This window comes from Hirundo rustica, chromosome 1 (assembly GCF_015227805.2).
Source record: "Hirundo rustica isolate bHirRus1 chromosome 1, bHirRus1.pri.v3, whole genome shotgun sequence".
NCBI lineage: Eukaryota > Metazoa > Chordata > Aves > Passeriformes > Hirundinidae > Hirundo > Hirundo rustica.
This window is the reverse complement of record NC_053450.1, coordinates 18,061,964-18,084,992: the sequence shown is the minus strand read 5'-3', so window position 1 is coordinate 18,084,992 and position 23,029 is coordinate 18,061,964. Positions and strand designations below refer to the sequence as shown.

General features: G+C 41.7%; 1 protein-coding gene across 2 annotated transcripts in view; it reads right to left on the bottom strand.

Moving 5' to 3' along the window:
• Positions 1–21,887, bottom strand: part of RSPO2 (R-spondin 2) — a 105,122-nt gene extending 83,235 nt beyond the window's left edge. For both annotated transcript variants that reach the window (XM_040066198.2, XM_040066209.2), the window contains exon 1: positions 21,749–21,887. In XM_040066198.2, coding sequence (XP_039922132.1) covers positions 21,749–21,842 — 94 coding nt within the window. In that variant the 5' untranslated portion in view covers positions 21,843–21,887. The remainder of the gene's footprint in view (positions 1–21,748) is intronic.
• Positions 21,888–23,029: the final 1,142 nt, after the last annotated feature.

Genomic DNA, 23,029 nt, shown 5'->3' with positions numbered 1-23,029 from the left:
GAGCCCAGAGGGACATTGGCTTTGATCTCAGTCCATGGGAAAGGCTTCCTGCACTGCAGGAAGGATTGCAAGCCACAAGAGTGTGAAAGATAGTAGTTCAGCTTATCACAGGGTGAGAAAAGAGTAGGTTTGGGTTTTTAGTATGGAAGTGAATGGGAGCAAGATGGAGAATTTGGGGCATTGTCTCCCGCTTCTTCTTTCTTCTTCCCTCACTCCATTTTCTGCAGTGACAGTGGCACAAAGTAATCTCAAGAGATTGGGTCAACGTAGTGATGACCTTTATAGTAAAAGTGATAGGTATTGGCAAATAATGATAAACAAAGAACACATAGCAATTAGTATAAAAGATAGCGACAGCCCAGTGCAAGGAAGAGTCACCAGATGCCCAAGCAGCTGCACAGACCTTTGTTGGGCACTGAGAAAATTGTAAGATAAGAAACAATAAACAAAGTGCACAGCCTTGAAAAATCAGAACCTGAAGACTCCGTCTCTTTCTTGCGTCTGGCTCAGAGCTTTGCAGAGGGCAAAAAGACTCTAAAACCACCTGAATCTCAGAACAAAAACTGAGAATGGCCCATCCCTGGAAGCGTTCAAGGCCAGGGTGGATAGAGCTCTGAGCAACTTGGTCCACTGAAAGGTGTTCCTGCCCTTGGAACAGGGGGGTTAAACTAGGTGATCTTTAAGGTTCCTTCCAACCCAAGCCATTCTATGGTTCTATGACTTAAAACTGACTGTTCTCCTCACGCGCCACCCTGCAGCCTGTGAAGTGTTACAAGGCCACAAAGATGAGAATGTGCAAGGTTCTTCACTGGGCAGATCCACATCTCACTGAGCCCATTGTCTGCTCGGTTCAGATCTGGAGGAGACCAAGAGCAGGCGATCATATCCTGGAAGATGTTGGTGGTTAATACACATCAGCACCTGTTAAACACTACAAATACAGCTAGACTTCGATGAATGTAAGGTTCCCAATTAAATGTTTAAATCATATTATCACCTGCAACTTCACAGTGACACTTCTGCAGCTTTTTTGTTCCTGTTTTGGCTTCATTGGCTTATCCTGAACATGAAAGAGAAAGTTCCTCTCCACATGAACCCAAGAAAATACTTTCCCTTGAAAACCAGCTCTTAACACATTATCTCCTTTCTCCAGTTACAAAACCTTGGATACTTCATACAGCAATCATATAACCAAGAATTAACAATCAAATATAACACACAGCAAATGTTCTCAGATGAGTCACTGTACTCTCCATGCTCTTGATTTGTTGGTTTCTTTGCTGAGCAATCAGCTAATTACTGGGCTAACTACAGAACACCAAAATAGTTACATCTCCTAGACATAGCCACGAAGGAAAGAAAAGATTGCTCATTTCATACTTGAGTTAAAAAGAAAGTGTACATAATGATAGTTCTCAAGAGATCTCATTACAACATTGCTTCAGCTACTCCCAATTTTTGACACAAGTATGTCTTTACATTGTTGAGAGGACTGCACAGCTCTATTAGCTAATGCCATAACCCTACCTGCAGGGTCCTCTCCCAGGACCTCTGAGCAGATTTGGGTTCCTCAGTTCAGTATCTGGAAAATTCCAATAGATCCAGTAACATTACAAAAACAGAAACAACCCTTCTACAGAACATCAGATGTAACTTTTTTTTTCATTGCTTTTGCATGCCACACACATAAAGTGAGCAAGGAATAGCATGAAAACATGAAATGCTACCATGGCTGTTTACTGTTCTTTTAGACATGAAAGCGTCCCCGGTGAACAGGACAGAGTTGACTACCATATAGCACCCTGGCATTCACAGCAAAGAACTCTGTATCCAGGAAAGTTTCTAGAGTGTCCTCCACTGCATCAGAAAGCTGTTAAAATCATCATTGTATCAACACAGAAATGTATCTCTCCCCACTGACAGTTGTTCAAATGGTGAATTTGGCAAGAGCACTTGCCAGAAAGGCAACTGGCTTTTGTTCAAGGAAAACAATGCAACATGGACAACGGGCAGGCAAGTCATGCTGCAACAGCAACTTTTAAAAGTAGAAGGAGGAAATAAATAAATAAATAAAACCACAAAAAAAAAACCCTAAACTTTTTCTGAGGGTCCTCATCTTTTTTTCACGGAACTGTAAGAGGAATATCTGCTACTGTTACAGCTACAGGTAGAGCTGCTGGTGGATATTCAGTTTCCAACTATTTGTTACAATACAGCTGAGAACAATTAGACAGTTTACATATGACTGGTAGGAGCCCAGTGCACATTATGCGGACCATCAGGTCCTGCAGCCTAAACACAGTTCTCGATTTAATGGATAAATGAATTTTGCTAAACCACTTCAAATACAGGAATGTTTTCTGAATCTGCATGCAGGCTGTTAATATAGTTCTATGGAGTCTCATTCCAAAGAGATCAGAGCACACTTTATCAGATCCAATAAAAACTGCACCCCAAAATCCCACAGCAATGAATTTAGTACTATTTTATGGGGCTGCTTGTAAGCATCTAGACTGACATCTTGTTTGGCAATTATTTTTCTTTTCACTGTATAATACTTTCTATGATAGTTGTCTGCTTTTCATGAAAAAGGTTGGTTTTTTCCTATTTCTCTGCCAAACCTCGACAACCAATAGAAAGCACCTTTTTGTTTTTCTCCACCAAGCACACTGATTCCTTCATCCTTTTTCCACATTCTCTGCTGTGGAAGCATAGTGTTCTTGGCCCTAAAGGAGAGGTCTAAGGATTAAGAAAGAGACAACATAAGGGCACAGATCCACTGTATCTCTTACTACTCAATTGCCAGTGCCATAGAACTTGTCTGATTCTTACAAAAGCCTTTAATGAAGACCAGAAAATTCTGCTATACTATCTTGTAAGAGAAAGGAAATAATATAGCAACACACTAATGTAATGTACTAATTTTGCTGCATTATTAAATCAGTAATTAATTTATCATTAATGTGATTTCAAAAGAATGTCTCCTCCATTTATAAAAGGGCTGTCCTTTCACTTATGCAAATGTACTAAAAGTCTGTCTGGCTTGGAAGCCAACACACAGAAATATCTTCAGGACAAACTCCATGGAGTAGAAAGGGAAACTTTAAAAAAACTATGATGGCTTTCAGTAAAAACAATACAAACCTCTACAGCACATAGTGGGTTTGATGTACTCTAGGTGAAAAAACCTATTTCAGGACAACAGGTCTATTTATGGACTTCAAAAACCTTTGAAACATCACAAATCACCACTGTAAGCAGTTGCATGGGCAGGTGATCTGGTCCTGGGGCACCTGGTAGAGACACAAATGGGGCCCAGCAAGGAGCTTAAGGCTTCTGCAGTATTGGACTGGAGGCAGGGGCTGAGCTGAGCCCTTTCTGCTTCCTGTCCTGTGCCAGAGGAAGAGCTTGTCCAGGTGCACAGTGGAGCAAGTGCTGAGAGACAGTTTGTCTCCTGGGGCAAGTCCAGCTTAATAGAGTGGGATTTCTGGAGGAGTGAACATCTCCTGAAAGCAGCTGTGAGGTGTGAGTCCAGCCCACACATTTTGTGCACCATGTGGGAGCTTGAATTGATTTAATCTGGCAAAGAGGATCTAAAATGGGGTCTAAGCTGTCCCTGGCACCAAGTGAAAAGTTTGTTAAGGTTGGTCCATGTTGGCCATGTTTCCAAGCTCTCCCTGGTGAGGCTGTGCCAGATGGGATGGAAAAGGGCTGTGGAGCTGCTGGACAATGGCTTACACTGGGAAATCCAAGCAAGTGCAGAAATGTATTGCTGAGTTTAGCGACAGAAATGGAAGAACCACTAATACCAAAGATAACTTGCATATTTCTTGTAGCCATGGTAAGGAAGAAATGCCCAGGGAGGCATTTCAGTCCCCACCCCTGCAGGGATTTAGAAAACATGCAGATGGGGTGTTTAAGGGCATGGTTTAATGGTGGACATGGCAGTGCTGGGTTAACAGCTTGACTCACTGATCTTAGAGGTCTTATCTAAGGTGAATGACTTTATGATTCTATTACATAAAGAGGACTCCTGATCAATATTCTGTCTTTCACAAATTTCAAGTAGAAGTCTAGTATCTTGAAAATCCAAGAGAAAAACAGTGCATGTGAAAATTAAAACTGTATTGAAAAGGCTTTCAAGCTTGCTTTCCATGTGCATGCTTCCCTCAGATAAGTTAAACACACTCCATCGTGGAGACCAGTATTTGGAGATTGATTTTCACCACTGAGCAACTCATTTATTGGCAACTGAGACCATTACCATCACTTCCAAAATCCTCATAGTAGGTGAGGTATGCAATGGTATCATTAGGAATTCATTCTTTCTCACCATTTAAGTGATCTGTGCAACTCTCAGATTAAATTTGGGAAGGAAAACAAGTCCCATATTAAAAGGTCACGATAGGTAAAATAGAACAGCTTGGATTTACTGCTTCATAGACTAAAATTACTTTTTATTTTTATTCCCAATGTAAAAAAGTAGCCACTCTCATAACTGAGGAGTTTTTCTTCTGTAAGATTTACTGGTGAATTCTTCACATATTCCTTAGTTTGCCCTGTTTCTTGCTCCAATGAAGAACACTGAGCTGAAGGCAATAAAGATACTGGTTCTGTCTATTTAAACTGCGTCCAGTCAGATGCAACAGGCACCAACACATAATGAATGTCAAACAGTTGAAATTTCTTAAGGTCTTTTGCTCTTAACCCCAACACAAACCAATAGCAGATGAGCCTTGTCAACAATTTGCTAGTTGCTTAGTACACTCCAACTATCATGTTCTAGACTGCACACTACATATCTGGTTGGCATTAAAGTGCATAATGAAGAACATATTTGCATCCTGTATTTTTCCAATTTTAATCACTATATTACAGGCTTAACAGGCTTACAGTTCATGTCAGGAGCCAAATTGTTCTAATAAAATATGAAGCATTTATCTACTGAGAGGCTGAAAAGAGCAAAGTTTGTTTATTGCCAAGTCTGAAACAATGCTAACAAGAGCGTGTGTTACTTAATCTCATTCATGCCCATAAGATTTTACATGCTAAGACTAAGCTGAGTAAATAAAATTCAGAAACTTGAAGGAAATCCCATTCTCTTATTTTTATTGAGCATTAGTAATAAGCTTGGCTCTGTACTGGAAATAGCCTGTTTTCCAGCTCACTTCAGCTACATCTAAGGCACCTAAGGCTTCATTATAATCTACATAAAACATGAAAACTACTGGGAAAATAAGCAAAGGAGAACAGTCTTACCAGAACCCAGGAAAAGCATGGCATAAGAAGAGCTTCTTCACAAACACATCCAACTGTTACTACATTTCATCTGACACTTCTAAACCAAAGGTGATATTCTCATTCCACCCAGGTCAGCATCAGGTCACAGGGCCAGAATTCTCCCTATATCTTTCCCCTAAGGAACTTACAGAGCAGTTTAAGCAAATTGAAATACTATGCTCTAAAGTCCAAGCATGAGATTCTGACCATTCTGTTGCTTCTAGGAAGAAAGCTTCCAAAGAACATTCCAGATAAAGGTACTCAAAGAAAATATGTAATGCTAAAGAACAGAACTTCCAAGTTATAAACATAAGAACAACAACAACAACAAAAAGCATGTAGCAGAGTGCAAGCAAAACCAAAATACTAGAGAACAGAAATGAATTTAATTCTCAGATGTACAGAGTCTTCACCATTGTAGAGCTGCTGCAAGACTATGCAAGGAGCAAATGTCCCATTTTCTAGAAAAATAAAGGTGGATACAGGACACTTTCTGAACAGCTTCACCAAGGTCACATAAGCTGAGAATCAGGAAATGAAAATATATCTTCTGTGCACCTAAGAGATCCTTATCCCTGCAGTCATTCCACTCTAAACATTTAGCAAAACTGAATATAACCATCACAAAACCATAATTCAGAGAACTCTTAAAAAAACCCTCAAATTACTAGATTTAAAAAACTTCAAAAACACCTAAAAAATTATCTTCCAAGACAAAAATGAGCCAATGAAACCACTTTCAATAAGGACAGGTTTTTTGGATGTTGGGAGACAAGAAGGTGATATTTCAAATAAATATGGAATTTTCAGCAATATGCTATGAGAAAATGCTGGATTTGCAGGCAAATGAAAGAGTTTATAGACACTTGGACAAAGAGTGAAGGAAGAATAAATGCTATTTATGCTGCCATAGCTGCACATGGCCAAGAAGAGGAGCAGCAAAACAATTAAACTAAAAGGCGTAGATAGAAGAGTCTTTAACCATAGTGGAGAAACACTGGATTGAAAAATTAGAACTCTGAAAATATGAAGGTATCTGATTTAGAAAAAGATACATTAAAAAGACAACTCAAACTGAATGTTTCCACACTACACAAACCTACACTTAGCTGCAGGACATCACTTTAATTCAATCCAATATCACTGAGCTGTATGTACGTACTTGTCATATTCAAATCCTCCTCCAAATCTTCTGTCATGCTCCCTGTTGTCAGCCCCAGGCATCAGAGTCTGAGACTTCAAAGTTGATGGACCAGACCCTGGAAATCTTGAACTAGAACAGATGGAGCATATCTGCTTTTCAGATACATATAGCTATCTCCACATCTTGCAGGAATACTATTAAAAATTAAATTAAATGTACTAGCTTCTGTATTTCAGATCCACTTAAATCACAGCCGGCTGGGTGTCATCCTGAAAAACAATGCTTAATGACTACAGGGCTTTTGTAAATTCAAATGAGAATTCCCTCGTAAAGAAGATAAAAAGGTGTTAAAATTACCTATGTACTGAGTGCTTACCATTTAGGACATTTCAAGCAGAAATTAGAATTAGTATTTGGAAAGGGTCTATTAATTTTTTTTCATAATTCCATGGAAATGCAAATAGTCTTAAAAAGAGACAGGTCATATGTTTCTAAAAAACTAAAAGCTACTTGGCTGATTATACAGATTATGTTTGCAATGTGAATAATGAGAGACTGGAGAATTAAAGAAAAGAGAGTGGAAACTCTGAGGAGGCCAAGACAAAAACAATATCTCCTTTTCTTATAGTCTTAATACAAGAAATACACATTTCTTAATTTTGAGGATACTGAGATTTTTAAAGCTACATTTCCACTTTCAGATAAGATAAATTTAATAAGGTGTTCAGCTTAGTAACTAACTGTGGGCCTCTTTAAGACATCTTAATTTCACAGCCCAGTTCTGAGGTATCTGAGTTACCTCAGTTTGGAAGGAAATAACACATAATTTGGGGTGGAGTTTTTTGTGAATACATAAATTCTTCATATAAAAATGAAGTCAGACTATTGGAAATACCTACCTAAAAATGAAGAGCTCCATCCTTTGTATCTGAAAGTTTAAATGTCAGGATAAACCCACATTTAAATACTTTCAGACACTTACCTAATAATAAGAACAGGCAGTGGTAGTTTCTGCACCCCGCAGAGCACTGATCTAGAGTCAAACAGATTTTGCTATCTCAGTTTTGATAGACATGACAGCACAAACGTCTTCACACCAGATAGAGCCAGCAGTTCCTAAAGCCCCTCAATCATTGCCATGAAAGCAATGTTCTACATGCTGGTGTGTGCTCAGTCAATAAACTTGGAGGCAGGAAACTTATTTATGTGCTTATTATCCTTCATAATAACCATATAAATGCCTAGAGATTAACACTCTAGGACCTGTTAGGCAGGCATATCACTGGTATAATTTAAACTACACTGATAAAACATTACCCTCTACATCAGAGGTACTGAGGGACAGAAGGGAAAGACAGACTTGCAGTGCCTGCTAAAGCTGCTCAATATTTATTTAAGAAAAACAGAGGGAGAAAAAAAAAGCAACTTGTCGACACAAATGCAAAAATCTGTTATGGGGTGGTGGGGTAGAAGAATCTGGTTTTAAACATACTGACCAGCTCTGTCGGTAAGAGAACCAGGCACCTTGGATTCAAATTTCATGCTCCCACCACTAAACCACAATCCCTGCAGAGCATTTAAGTAAAGCTGTAAAATGGAACATCAAACAGCAATTGCAAAGCTCTAGGATGTACTTGAATATTATCAAGAGCATTCAACTAATCAAATTTCTTTTTAGCTAAACATACATAAACAAAGGAAAAATTATTCCACCCAGTAGAATATCATAGAGATCTTTACATGATAACTACAATGACAATGTTTCTGTTACGAGCTAATAATGAATGACAAAAACAAGAAACAAACACAATAACAAGCAGTGATAACTATGTTTGTGGCTAAAAAAAAGGTTAAATCTTAGTCATAATTTCATAATTTAGTGGTATGAGATGTAAATGCAAAAGAAGGTTAACTCTAAATCGTTCTGACATTAAATCATTGTAATATAAGTCTCTTGAGAGACTATTAGACTACTAGTGCTATTCCTCCACAGCACTGCATTTCATAGTGTGCTTTTTCTCATTACATATCCACCAAACTTAACTATGACTTAAAGTATTTTTAAGATCAAGCCCAGGCACATGCTATGCTGAAGCCTAATAATATAGACTCAGTTACCATTTTGTGTAGAGAAATAAATTTTTCAACAGAAATTTTACATGGAAATTTTTATACTGAGCAAAAGCATTGCTTACTCCAGCAGCAGTCAATGCTTTAGAGGAAGGTATCAGAAACCTCTTGTTGGTAAAGGCAAACTCATCTCCCAATTAAGATTACTCCCAGACTGTGATACTTCAGTCTATATCTAGAAGCATGAGATTAAGTAATTCCTCTAAAATACCCTATAATCTTATTAAGAAAATTCATTTTTTTTATTGCTATGTAAAAGTATTACCTGCTTTACCATTCAATAGTCAAACCTCAGATTTAGCAGGAATGGCTATAGGGGCCTACTGTGGTGAACATCTGTCTAGTTTCATGTTGGTACCATCAGTCATTTAATTTTCTTCAACCCCTATCCTGATTCTGTAGCATACTTGAGTAAAAAGAGATCACTTGTGACTTGTTTTTTCAGAGGTACTAAGCATCCCCAGTTGTCATTCTCTTTTACTTCATTTTGTAACCCCAGGACTCCATTTCCACACCTATAAGGGACAGTCATTACTTCAGAGAGGTGCATGGGAGAGCATCCTGAGCACTCTAAAGCACTATCATGAAACAGAACACCACATAATTTTCAAAGACACAATCCCAGCAATCATGTTATTAATAAAAAGGTCACTGGGTTTGCTAACACCACTTAATCAGAAAGCAAATACCATGGTGGATGGAGTACCACTGCTACTAACTACTCCACAGGGTCCTGGAATTTGAAGTGCCAGTGTATGTATTTTTTTTTTTTCAAGTGGTCCACATCTATGGATATGAACTACACGTGTAGCTGCTTATCAGCTAGAGTGTATACACTGAGCTCCCAGCAAAGATAAAAGCAACAGAACGCAGATGAAAAAAATGTTGACTTTAGTAATTAGAAAAGGCCAGCTGCAGCTAATAAGGAGAAGGAATGTTAAACTGCATTGCTTCTTTTTTTTTTTTTTAACTTACTACAGCTGAGACACAGAAGCCAAGTAAATCACTGGACTCGCACTCCATGACTGCTGGTAGAGAACTGTGCATAGAAAAACTACTGCAGTTGATCTGGTAGGACCAAAAGCCCTAAATGGAGGTCTTCGTTCAGGTCAAGCTTCGACAAATTCTAATCCTTCTCAGGTGACTTTACATGTATTCAACCACATCCAGTTGATCTCTTCAAATATTTTCCTTCCTCTCCTCCTTAAGCCTTCCAGAGTGTGTTTAAGTAGCACAGACTAATGTTATTTTACCCAATGAGCCTCATGTTACATCAGGCTCAATATGCAGTAGTTTCACTTAGCGCTTGCTTGGAAAGCTATTAGAGAAAAGCCCTCTTCCAAAGCTGAAATAAACCACTATATATTGATGCCACTGCTAATTACAATAACTGAAATAAAATTTGAAAGCAGCAAGACTTTTTTCCAGGAGTCTGATGAAAGAGTTAAAGTAATTAAAGAGTTTTCAAATAGAGCATCAGCAATCTGACAACAATATCCCAGAGCAAGAACCATCTCAGGAATACCCACAATGCCTGAGACAGATTGACATCATCCCCAGATTTACAACAAAATGAGGGAGACCAGAGTTAGGTGTAATAACTACATTCACAGTGCACTCTTTGGTATCTGTAAGTATTTGAGAGAAGAAAAATGGGGGAGAAAGGAACTCATGAGATGCAAAATTAGCATGACCTAGAATCTTATTTTTATGACAACCTGTGCTACTGTTAAATACCAGGAAGCTTCTCTGAGTTGATTTTAGTACTCCAACAACATTAAGGGGATTACAACTGCGCATGATTCTGTCACTTACCCTACAGATTCCTAAAGGGAATGCACTGTTTCCTCTCCACAGTTGGCTATTAAAAAGCAGGCTCAAGCCAGTACATTTCCAAACTATCTTTCACAGAATGGCTGAAGTTGGAAGGAACTTCTGGGGGTGAAAGGAACCATTTGGTCCAATTATCCTGTTCAAGTAGGGCCAGACAAATTCAGCTGCCCAGGACCACATGTGGATGACTTTTGAGCATCCCAAAGACAGAGACTTCACCTCTCTGGACAACACATGCCAGTCCTCAGTCACCTGCACTGTAAAATGTCTTTCCTTAGTTTATGCTCATTGCTTTTTGTTCTGTTACTGAGCACCAGGCAAGAGCCTGGCCTTGACCTAATTGCATCCTCCCTTCCAGCTACACTGATGAGAACCCCTTTGTGCCCTCTCTGGGTTGAACAGACACAGCTCTCTCAACCTTTCCTTGCAGGAGAGATGATCCAGTCCCTTAATCATATTTGTGGTCCTTTGTTGAACTCCGCAGTACTGAGGAGCCCAGAGAAGGACACGGCATTCAGCTGTGCTTCACCACTGCTGACTAAAGGGGAATGATCACCTGCTGGCAATCCAGAACACCATGAGCCTTCCTTTCAGCACGGGAACATTGCTGGCTCACGTTCAGCACAGCATCCACCAGGTCCCCCAGGGCCCGCCTGCCAAGCTGCTCTCCTGCTGATTGTCCCCCAACTTAGAGTGATGTGTGGGGTTGTTCTTTCCCAGGTGCAGGGCTTTGCCCTTCCTGTTGAACTTCGTGAGGTTTCTTCTGATTTCTCCAGCTTGTTGATGTCCCATGGATTGGGGATATTTTCCAGAATACTGCAGGCATAAGATGCAAATAACAAGACATTTTTAGCAGAAGAACAGACAGTATCATCCTCTTCTTGTACTCAAAGCTGAGCAAAACTAGATTCCCTTTGACACAATGCACAAGTCTCTGTCTTGGGTTGCACAGACCATGCAGAAGAGATGGATAGAGGACGTACAGCAAGAATGCAGAACAATAACAGAAAACCGGTCTTTCTAGCTCAAAGAGATACAGATGAGGCTGAACACTAATCTGAAATGAAGGAAATACTTTTTTGTGCAAGGACATGCCCTCAGCACAGAGGGGCTACACAATCCAGTGAATATGGACAAATCTGAGAATCAAAACTACAGATCAGATACCCAACTTTGTCCTCTAATAAAAAGGTTATTCTATGCCTCTTCTTCCTCTCTATGTGTCTGTTTTGTTTACCTGAATCCTTCAAAAGAAGTATATATAATTTTACTACTCCACATCTGTACAGCACTAGACTAGGTGGTCTACAAGTTCTGTTCACCTAAACACAAGACTTTGCAGATTTGCTTCTCAGTTTCACACCACATATTTTGCATCAAAGAAGGTCTTAGTTTTCTATTTCTATAAGAATCTATATTAAAAAACCAAACCAACTACAAAAAACAAACAAACAAAACCAATCAAAACAAAGAGTAAAGTGGAACCAAAGTAACCTTTACAGCAGAAAATCAGAGTTACTTTAAACACTACAAAAAATATTGGAGAGTCCTCTCATTTTAATTCCTAACTACAGCCATAAACATTTCCTAAAACTGAATTCCAAAACAACTTTAAAGGTCACACACAAAATTCAGCAAACTCTGTGATTAATAAAAGAACTACGATAAGTGTAATTCGCAGTTCCATTATCGCTAAGAAGAGAAACCATGGCCCAGTGTCATCGCAGCATCAGCAAAGATGCTGCACGCCAGCATATTGCAATAACGCTGTAAGAAATACAGCTGGAAGCCAAAGGACCTGCCTAGAAGCAAATAATTAGATGCTGACATTATTTGCATTCCTACTGCTGTAATATTAACATTTCACTCTGGAAAGCCGCTTAGCATCTACAGAAAAGAGGAATCTATTTTCTGTTACCATTTTCACTGATGCATACATATATGAACCACAGGCTTTACAGGTAGAAAGACCAACAATGGAGGCAATCCCTCCGACATCCTCTTACCAGGGAGGCAGAATTCCCAACACTGAACCATGGCAGGTAAAACCAAACTTATAGCAATGATTGTACGCATGTAGAGTCAATATTTGCTGAACAACTCAAAAAAGACCAAAACAGACGCACGCAGGCCTGGCATACTTTGCATGGCCCAGGAAAGGAACTTAAGTTAAAGAACTGTCCTGCTGCCACCAGAGTAGATCACAACAGCAAAGACACACAACTACCCTACTCCAAAAGGTGCCTTGCCTCAGATGTCCCGCAGAGTGCCAGCTTTCCTTGCACTCAGCAAAGTAGGAGAGAGAACGCTGACCATTTTAGAGAAGATAAGGGAAACCAAATTTAGAGGTAAAACCACCTCCTGAGAATGCTGCTGGTGAAAGTAAAACACATAACATGATGCAGACAGATAAATAAGCAAACCTTCTGTGAAATGCTCTTTGGGTTTAGATTTGTTGCAAGACTGAAGCATCTTAGATCAGAGGCTAGTCTAAGTATTTCACAATAATTGCTAAAAGCTTTAAGCCAGCTAAAACCAGCAGCTGCTGTGTTGTACTGTGAACACGACCTAATGCACCTCGTGCGCATCATGGTGATTGTGCCAGGTCACAGTTATTCCTGCTGAGTCAAAACTGAACCCATGCCCCTCACATTATTAGCGTGCACTGTGTAAACTGAGATGTAAACCAGGTCTGAACCAGCTCACATGAAGGGCCAAAGAATATGTGTGCTATAGGAAGGGAACCCAGGACAGGTTTCTAATTCCCGCTCTGGTGACCTTGGTTCAGAGACTGTCACCTCAGCTGGGACCCTAAAGCACCATCTCAATACAGACAAAGCAAAAGATGATGGAACTTTAGCACCCATTTAAAAGAGTCACAGCCACATGCTTGGCAGTGGAAGCACTGTGTAAGTTGGAGGTTTATAATAAAAACATACAGTATCTACCAAAAGTTTTGAATAATTCCAGAAAGAAGAGTGAATCAGTAATACCTATCTTTACTAAGCACAATTGCTGTTTAGTCGTTTCCATCTTGCCCATAAAGTTTTAGTGTGGACGTGATGGGTGTTGTCAGCACTGCTCTACACGTGCAGATTAATCTGTGCATGCACAACAGCCATTTGTCTGATGTGGCTAGTTTGGGGTTTTCTTGGTATTCCAAAGGTGGCAACCATACGGCTGAGAAGACCATACTTGACTGCAGAGTATGTGTGTGCACAACATATTTCAGCCAGCATTTCAACTCAAAAAGGAAAATAATGTGCTTGGATCAGGAAGTTTGTATTTCATGGCAGCACTGCAATTCTCTAACACACATACACTTGTCCCTTTGCAGTGTAAAAGCAGTACAATTATCTTCCAAGATAAAAAGGCACAAACACTGTCTTCATTGCTTCACATGGTCTACTTTGGAGATAGTGCTCATGCAACTGTCCAGTGATTAAAGAAAAACCAAACCAAAACAAACTAACAAAAAAATAAAAGCCAACATCACAAACATCATTGTCTTCCATGTTCCTTCCTCCATCTCACTACATCTATGCTTGGGTGTGATTTTCATCAAGATGGAGAAAATCTTGACAAGTCTCACAAAAAATATAGACAAAATTTTCTGCAAGGAGAATCTGAGACTCAGTCCTTAAACCATATGCTTTTGATTATTTTTAGATTTAAATCTTTGAGAGAAAAAATATTTTTTACAAACAGAAAATCACAGTAGAAATGCTTTCATGATATTTTGGATCTATGTTAACTACACATGAGATTTGCCATTATCCTCATCAAATAACACACAGAATTCCACTGAAAGTGTGGGAGAGGGGGTGTTTGAAACAAAATCACAGAACTGCACACCTCTTCTAAATATTCTGTGTGTAACCCATAATTCCTTACATTTCCCTAGTCACAGTCTTATGACCATCCCATAAAAATCAACAAAAAAGAAGGAGACAACATTTCTTAATAAAAGGACAAAATCTTAGAGATACATCAAGTACTTGGCTCTACTGAAATTTGTATTTCAAAAAGAAATACATAACAGATTAATTACTGAAACAAAGAACATGAAAGGGTTTTGTACTTCTCACCAGATTTTAACAGATGGGATCTTAAAAACTACCCATTGATCACATAATCAAGCTACCTCAAATACTAATTGCTTCTCTGCTTTCCCATAAAAATTAATCTCTTCCCCACACTACAGTTCTATTCCTTTTTTAATATCCTTTTGTATTTCACAGTTTGCACATTCAAGTCCACAAACAAGAGAAAATTTTAGAAAATTTAACTGCCAATCTTTTGTATGCTGTCCCCTAAACAGAAATTTTAAGTTTAAATTTGAATTTAAGTAACAAGCACTTGCATCAAAATAGGATAAGATTAAAGCAGAGCTATGTAAGTTCACTGGAGTGTTTCATTTAAGGGTATTTAGGTAGACACACAAGGATGAGAGTGTGATCTCTACACATCCAGAAGATGCCAGCAGCTGCTCCACAGACCACAGTTTGACAGACAATGGTCAGAGATGTGCATAGCTGTCTGAAATCAAAGTGCTAAGACATCAAAATCCCAAAGACATAAAACTAAAATCTCAAATCCTCTGAGGCTCAGAGGAAGATATCATTATATTCCATCATTTCACAGGAATTACACTTCTCATCTCCATTCCATGTTCAGAACATGGCTTTCCCACCAATTAAGTATTTTGAAATGGTATTATGTATAATTACTAATTTCTTGTAATTCCTCCATCCCACTCACCCCATCTACTGCAAAAACTTCATTGGAAAGGTGACATTAGTGTTGGCAAACAAGCTTTCACTCTTGCCTCTCCTGTGCCTGACACTGTGTTGCATCACCATCTGCCTTTTTGGGGCATACGCTGCAGAGACCACCACCCTGACACCCCTTTCAACTTTTTTTTTCTCCTCAGAGTTTCGAAAAGTATTAGTGAAAACGGACAGGAGCCAAATATTGAGTGAATAAAGTGACACAGCTAGAATTCACGTCAGAAAACCAAGTGACCTTGCTGCCCACAAATATGCAAAGCTCAACAAGTGTAACACTACAGTCTGCTGGGTAAGCGGTCTGTATGGGTGGAGCTGCCTGGACAAAGCCATCGAGTAGGCAGGAAAGTGAGCTCTGCAGCTGCCTTATGGTGCTCACAAGCAAGATCCAATTGACACTTCCACAGCTCACTTCCTAACATGTATTATTAGTTAGAATCCAAGTATCAAAAAGTAATACAAAGTCAATTCCATCCTCTGCGCTAAAAATTACTTGGGAACAGGTTTAAACCCACCACTACTCTCCCAAAAAGCGATAGATTTACTCCTCTTGCACAACATTTCTTCGCAGCACCACACTGACACTAAAGCATTACATCTGCTAAACACGTACTACAAATACAATGAGTATACAAACCATGGCCAGCACCTAATTTCAGTGTCTAAAGCAGTCCATGATGAAAGGATCAAGCTGTTACATTTGTGCATTATCAACAGCCAACACATATGAAGTCATGCTTTTCACTAAGAAAAGGATTAGCAAATACTTGCAGCCTAGACAAATACAGAAGGTTCTCCAACTGTGCCTGAACAAAACTTGGAGGTGAAAAGAAAGGGCATGCTTGAAGAATTGAATTTATTAAAAAAATACCTGAAACTAAATCAATCTCTAATACAGGAGAGATTAGAACTTTCAGGGACTGTATCTGTTGAAGTTAAGAGCTGTACCAACATTTAATTTTAATATAGGTTGTGGATCCTTTCTCATTGGGGGCTGATTTCAGTTTAGTTCAGGGGCTAACACCGAAGACATGTACAGCTGAACTACACTTCAATTACAGATAGAGGTAGTCAAGAAATCTTATATTTATTTAGTTATGTATAGGCTTTATCTGATCAAAGGCAAGCACCTGCCTAGGATGAGTTAAATTGTACCAACAGTTTGATAGACCACACCAATTAGCACTACCCCAATTCTAAAAGAAAACATAGACATTCATGTTCCAGATAGTTACCTGTAGTCACATGAATCTCACCCCAGAATTCAAAATCAAGGATGCATTTTTGGAAAGGGTGTTATGGTGAGCTACAAGCTTTCAAGCTGGAGGTATGGTAAACTGGGCAATGCTTTCAGCTTGTGATGATCTGCAGGTTTGACTATATAGTCCCTCTAGTTAGCTAAAGTTTTTGATATTAAAAAATATCTAGATGATCAGAAATGAAATGCAGACAGCCATGGGAGAGCCAGTCTTGTCAGAAAGCACAAGAGAAATAAAAAAACCCAAAGAAACAGCTCATTGTTTATTTCTTTATTCTTTGAATTTTGATAGCAAGCACCTCTTCCATTTTCTACCTTTTAAATAATTTCGTATTTTCCATGTTTTTAAAGGCAGTTCATATAAACAACACCATAGTTCAACATAGTAATTATGCTGGCCTGTATATTGTAAATGACACATTGGATTGAGAAACTGCATTCTTGCTGGTATCACCATAATATCCCTGTAGTAGTGTAAAAACCCACTTTCAGTATCTGTTATGCATTTTGAGCTGCTTTAGTGAGAGTCTTCAGCCAAGCCTTAGAAAATGTGTATCCCCTCCATCCCCCAAAAGGGGAAAATACACAGTTAAGACAAGTTCATCAAGCATACAAATCTAAACTCTTCATCATAGTGTAAATCTTACACAAAAGCACGCACACAGACTTCAAGGTCTGATCAGGCACACCCATCTAGCCCAGCATCCTAACCCCAAGTGACCTATAATGGAACCTAAAGGAGAGGAAAGCATGCACACACCAACACTGTGCCAGAACATGCTCCCCCATTTCTGGCTTCCCCAATAACAGGGCTTGGGACACCCAAAGGTGTCAAATGCATAGGACCTGCCCCAAGGTATCCTGCCCAGCCTCTGATTGCTAAAGAGAGTCACATACATACCAAGCCCAGAAGCAGATCTTTAAAATATTATAAGCATCACTACAAACCACCTTTGGGAAGCTGAATCAAACACCTAAACTCAGATGTCTGTTTTGACAGAGAATCTTGCTCTTGGGGTTTTGGACGTTCTTTTGCAAGTCTTCATATACCATTTGAGCGTAGCTTATCCTCAGTAACACTGCATCATTAGCTAGCTCAGTATTCAGTCATTCACACAGAAATATTGATTTCTGTCAGTTAAAGCAATTTCCTCAGATGTACCCAATTATGAGTGTTAATAGCCAAAGGTTTAAAAGTTTTAACTTTTCAATGGTTACAGCGTTAGAATATTCTAACTGCTGTAGCAACAATGTATGTACAAAGAATGATTAGAAACTATCCTAAGTACAGGCCTGAGGAACAAAAGCTGCACTCAAAAGCATTTCTCCTGACTATGAGTGCCTGAAAAATTACCACTTGTGTTAGCACATCCCCATTCTTTTACAGGTTCTGTTACAACTGCTTAATGTCACACCTGAGGAAAAAAAAGTATCTCAAAGTAGTGCTAGCTTCTACATAGCATTTTAAGTCTTAACCCACAGATAAAAACTTAACTGTGCTTCAAACATAAAACATGCTTCAACCTCAAAGAGACAAGGACAGAATAGCTAATAATAGCTAGAATATTTGGATAATGCTAGACAATTAAAAGTCATGTAAGTATGACTTCTTTTTTGAGAAAAGTTACTCTTTAGGAGCTAGTACAGTCTTTGTGAAAGTAGATGTGGTATTTATTTCAGTCAAGTACTTCCATCATAGTTTCTTTTTCTCTAACGCTCTTTCCCTGACCAGACAATCCAGCTGAGACAGGTTCCAAGATTATCCCAGGTAAGTACCTTGTTAGGAAAGCTAAACCACAGTCCCCAATATCCAGGCAGGTTTTTCTTCTAGCTGAAAATCCATGTAACAGCTTCCTATAATAACAGGTTTGTGATCAAGAGTCCCATCTTACATTACAATGACAAAGATTTAATTGACATAATTTTGAACCCAGTGACTGTGTCCTTCCATATATGCATTTTCTTCAATAAAAACTGTGCACAAAGCTATAATGAGTTCTGGGAAACACTTGAGAAATTTCCTGCCCCAGGTATTCCTCCTGTTTCCACCTGTGGATATTTTGCCATCACCACTGTCACTCATTATTCACTCATTGCCACAGGTATTCCAGCTTTATGAACCTCTAACACAGAGTGTAAGCATCTAGGAGAAGTATTCACTTTAGCCCTCATGACACTCCATGAATAGGAACTAAATGGAAAAATAGGTATTTTACAGCAACAGATTTTGAGTTCTTGGATATAAAAAACTTCTGGTTTAACTATGTGAATGTGTCCCAGTCATGTTTTTATTATGCCAGTGTTGGTCTTACCAACTGTGGAGAGCCTCTCTGTAGACTCTCGAGTCTTCTCATCAATGCAGGCACTGCTACCATATTGATTTTTTTTTTCCCTTGGAGAGTTTTGTTAGCACCTGTTTTCTGATGGCTGTTTATAATTATCCCTATATTCTCTTCTGTCAAAACTCTTGCAAAACACCATCACCCCTCCCAGTAAGCCAGCATGAGAGTCTTCATGTCTATGCACCCCCATTTTGACTTACGGTACTCTTTGGAAAAGTTGTTTTCATTACGGCTCAAAGGGGAAAACCACTGGCCTTTCATGCACCCTATGATATTCAGTGAAATGTTAAGACATGAAGCTGCCCATCTTATACTGACTGCTAAAGAGAAATCTGAAAGAGAGACGTAAATTTTCATTGAAGAAGCCTTACAAGAGAAACAAAACAATCAAGTTATATAGTTCAACAAGAAAAAGAAAGATTAGGCTAAATCAGCCCTGATACTACACCACTGAGCTTTAAGCTAGGTAACCCTTAAAAAAGTTTTCAAATGTCTCCTGCAGGTAAGGCAAAAAAGCCATAATTACCTGCTCAGGGCAGTGACTTCCCGAGGGAAATTTGGTGGGATGTTTTAAGGAAAGTAAGGTTCTGTTCTGAGCAACTATGCAAGGCAATATTCTAATGAGCCGAAAAAGTAACTAGGAACAGCAGTGGAATAAGTAGAGCCTGTTGATTACTACGTATTTAACAAAAAAGTTTTAGTGAAGTGACATTGACTAACAAAACACAAATCAATGCAAGGTAGGAACCACCTTTTAAACCCTATTTTGTTATTCTGCTTCTATTACAAGCCTGGATTTGGGAAAGGGTTGCAAGCAGATGGAGAAATTCTGGGAACAGCTCTCCAAATTTACTTAAGTCTTCTTTACTAGAGTATTCTACATGAGCAACAAATCCACACAAATGCCAATACAGGCATATACACTTAAAGTTATTGTACATTCAGCTGCTTTAAAAAAAAAATCAGCTACACATGATATTTTGTCCATAACTCCAGACTGAATGCAATTGATTCCTACCACACAGGATACTTAATCTATGCCAAAAATTGTATTTCATTAAGAAAACGATATTATGGAGCATCTGAGATCATGTAACAGACAAAACAGAATGCCAGAGAAATTTTAACTGCCAGTACCCCACAGTGACTGCCTGATTATTAGCAGATGGGATATGGAAAAATTGTGAAATTATTGGAATTTTGGGTCCTGTACGAAAGCATTACTTCAGACTAGATGTGTCATGGCAAACATCTATTATAATTTGAATACGTTCTTAGCTTGTGCTTTCCGTGCTTAGAACTGGCTAGGCTTCCTTCTTTAAACTTACTAACTGAAAAAGACTGCATTCTTCAAAGCCCAAAACAAAACCCTTAGGTGATAGCACAAAACAGTGCCAGTAAGTCAACTGTCAATACTGATTGTATTTATCCAATAATTAAACTAAAAACTAATTTAAATCAATCGCCTTTGGAAAAGCCAACTGTTCAACAAGCACAACAATTGGTCTAGGATCAATCAGTGAACATGAGATCAATTAAAACCAGCTTAAGTTTTTGTAGGAGGACAATTCACACAACTTGGGTTAGATGCCTATTCATTTCAGTACTCCCACAATGCAGCCCTTAAGCTCTGTTGTAAAGCAGAAATACCACTATCACCCTCCGCTGTCTAGCCAGCACTCTAAGTAGTTCCACATTTAATTAAAGACACAGTATACCCTTTGTTAGCACAGATAGTCTGGTCACTTTAAAGGACTGCTATCGTTTTAGCCACACACACATAAATTAAACTCTGGAAACCATCTGTTGAAAAACCATCAAAACCAAACTGCCTTACAATTTTATTTGTACCTACTCTGAAGGTGACATACGCATGAAAGTGCAAACTATTTTCTTCTCAGAGTTTTATCACATTTCATAGCACCTTAACACTGGGGTTGTTAAGTCCCTCCCCCTTCCAAATAATACCACTAAAAGCGCAATTCTTTCAGAAATACGGATTTCTCAGCAGCTCAAGACACCTGATTTTCAGCTAACTTAGAGAAGTGAAGGGGATGCATAGCCGAGAAAATAACAGGGAAAGGGATAGAAAAATAATTCAGAATATGTGAATAATAAAAACACTTTATAATAAGGTGAACCTCCCAACCACACACACACAAAAAAAAAAAAAGAAAAGGCGAAGCCTCGGCCAGGCTGCCAGGCGGAAGGCGCTGCAGTAACCTCTCCGTCCACACGGGAGCTGTACTGGCACACTGCACCGCTCCGGCTCCCAAGCTCCGGCATCCCGACACCAGCGTTTAGGGAAATCGCTGAAGCCTCAGCGCGCCGTTTACGTCTTTTTCTCAGAGGGAACTGCACGTTTTCAGCAAAGTTGGTGGCACAGAAATCCCCTGGGCGCTGGGCAAGGCGCGGTGCGCTCCGGCCGGCCAAGCCCCGTGGGAGCGGCACGGCGGAGCCGGAGGATGGAAGGGGAGAAGCCTCGGAAACGTCCACGGAAAGCAGCCTCAAAGCCCATCCCATGGACACGCGACTCTTAACTGCGCGGGCTAACAGCGATCCCCCGGCAGCCGTGAGCCGCTGGGAGAGGAGCGACAGCGACATCAGCGACGTCTCCTGCCCGCTGCGGGCAGCTCCCAGCGAGACCCCGGCTCCACCGGCCCCGGGGGGAGGACACGCCGTGGGGGCTCGACATTCTCGTCCCCGGCAGCCGCGGGCTCGGGCCGGTCCCTTCCCATCGGAGCTCACGTACGCCCGGCTCCTCCGGCTCCCGGCTCGACCTCGGCAGCAGGACGGCGGCGAGCAGCCCCGCGGAGCGGTCGCCCCGCCGGCACGGCCCCGCCGCGGCCCCACGTGCCGGCCCGGTGCCCGCGGAGCCGGAGCGCGGCTCACCTGCCTGAGAGCGGCCCTTCCCCGCGGGCGCTCCCGCAGCCGCCCCCGCCGGCGTCCCGGGTGAGCGGCCGGCGCCACTCACCTCTCTTGCTGCGTCTCCAGCGGCCGGGCTGGCAGTGGCCGTAATCCATGCAGTTCAGGATGACCAAGGCAAAGGAGAAGAGGCGAAACTGCATCCTGGGGCCGCTGGGGTGGGCAGCCTCCTCCGGCGGCAGCGAGGGGCGGCGAGGCCGGCGGCGTGCGGGGCGAGGAGGGGCCGGCGGAGCGTCGCGGGGCAGCGGCCGCCGCTGGGGACCGCGGTTTACACGCCGCTTGCCGCCCTGCTCGGGCGCTGAGAACTCACCGCCGCTTCCAGCATCTCCCCCGTGCTGCAGGGAGAGAGAGGGTGAACAGCTTGCACCCGGGCTCTCCCGGTCCTCCCCAAAGACAGAGAAAAAAAAAAATCCCCACCCGGGTCGGGGCAGGAGCGGAGTCACCGGGAGCCCCGAGCCCGTCCCACGGCGGCGGGCGAGCGCTGCCGCCGGCCCCGCGCGCCCCGGGACGGGCTGTCAGCCGGGGCACAGCGCTATTTATCGCGGCGCGGGCGCTCCCCGCCCACACGCGCTCAGGTCGCGGCACGGCGGGGCGAAGCCGTCCCCCCCTACCTCCCGCGGCGCGGCCCCGCGGCCGCCCCGTCCCGCCGCCGGCTCCCGAGCGCGGCTCCGCGCCGCGGGGCGGCCGCCGGGGCGCGGGCTCGGCGGGGCGGGTGGCGGGGGCTCCCGGGCACATGCGGGCGATGTCCGCGCCGGGCCCCCGGCCGCCCGCCTCCGCCCGCTCCTTTTATGCGGCGGCCGGGGGCGCGGGCGGCGGGGCCGTGCGGGCTCCGCGGGGATGCGCGGCGGCGCGGGGCCGCGGTACGTGGGTGGTGCCGCGGCCCCGGCCCTCCCGCCGCCCGGCCCTGGCGCCGCCCGCGCCCCCGCCTCCGCCGGGCCCTAAGGCCGGCCCGGCCCGAGAGCCGCCGATGCTTTTGCCTGGAGGCTCTTCCTCGGCGGGCTTCTCCCTCTCCCCGCGAAGCCTCCTCGTCCTTTCTCTTCTCTGCCCTGCTTACAGCCTGGGGAAGCCTAGTCCTTCTCATTTCTCGCCGTGTTCTTTCTCTTTTGTTGTTTGTTGGGGTTTTTTTGTTTTTTTTTTTCCCTTTTCCTTTTTGGTTCTTCTTGATAAATATGTATTTCAACCCTGGATTTAAGACCTTGATTGATTTAGTCTGCCCACCCCCCCACACACCCCCACCCCCCTTCTGTGTGGCTTCCTAAAGTCTGGTCTCACACGTTTCAGTCTCTACCTTGAAACACCACTTTCATTGTCTTGGCAAAATGTCTCTAGA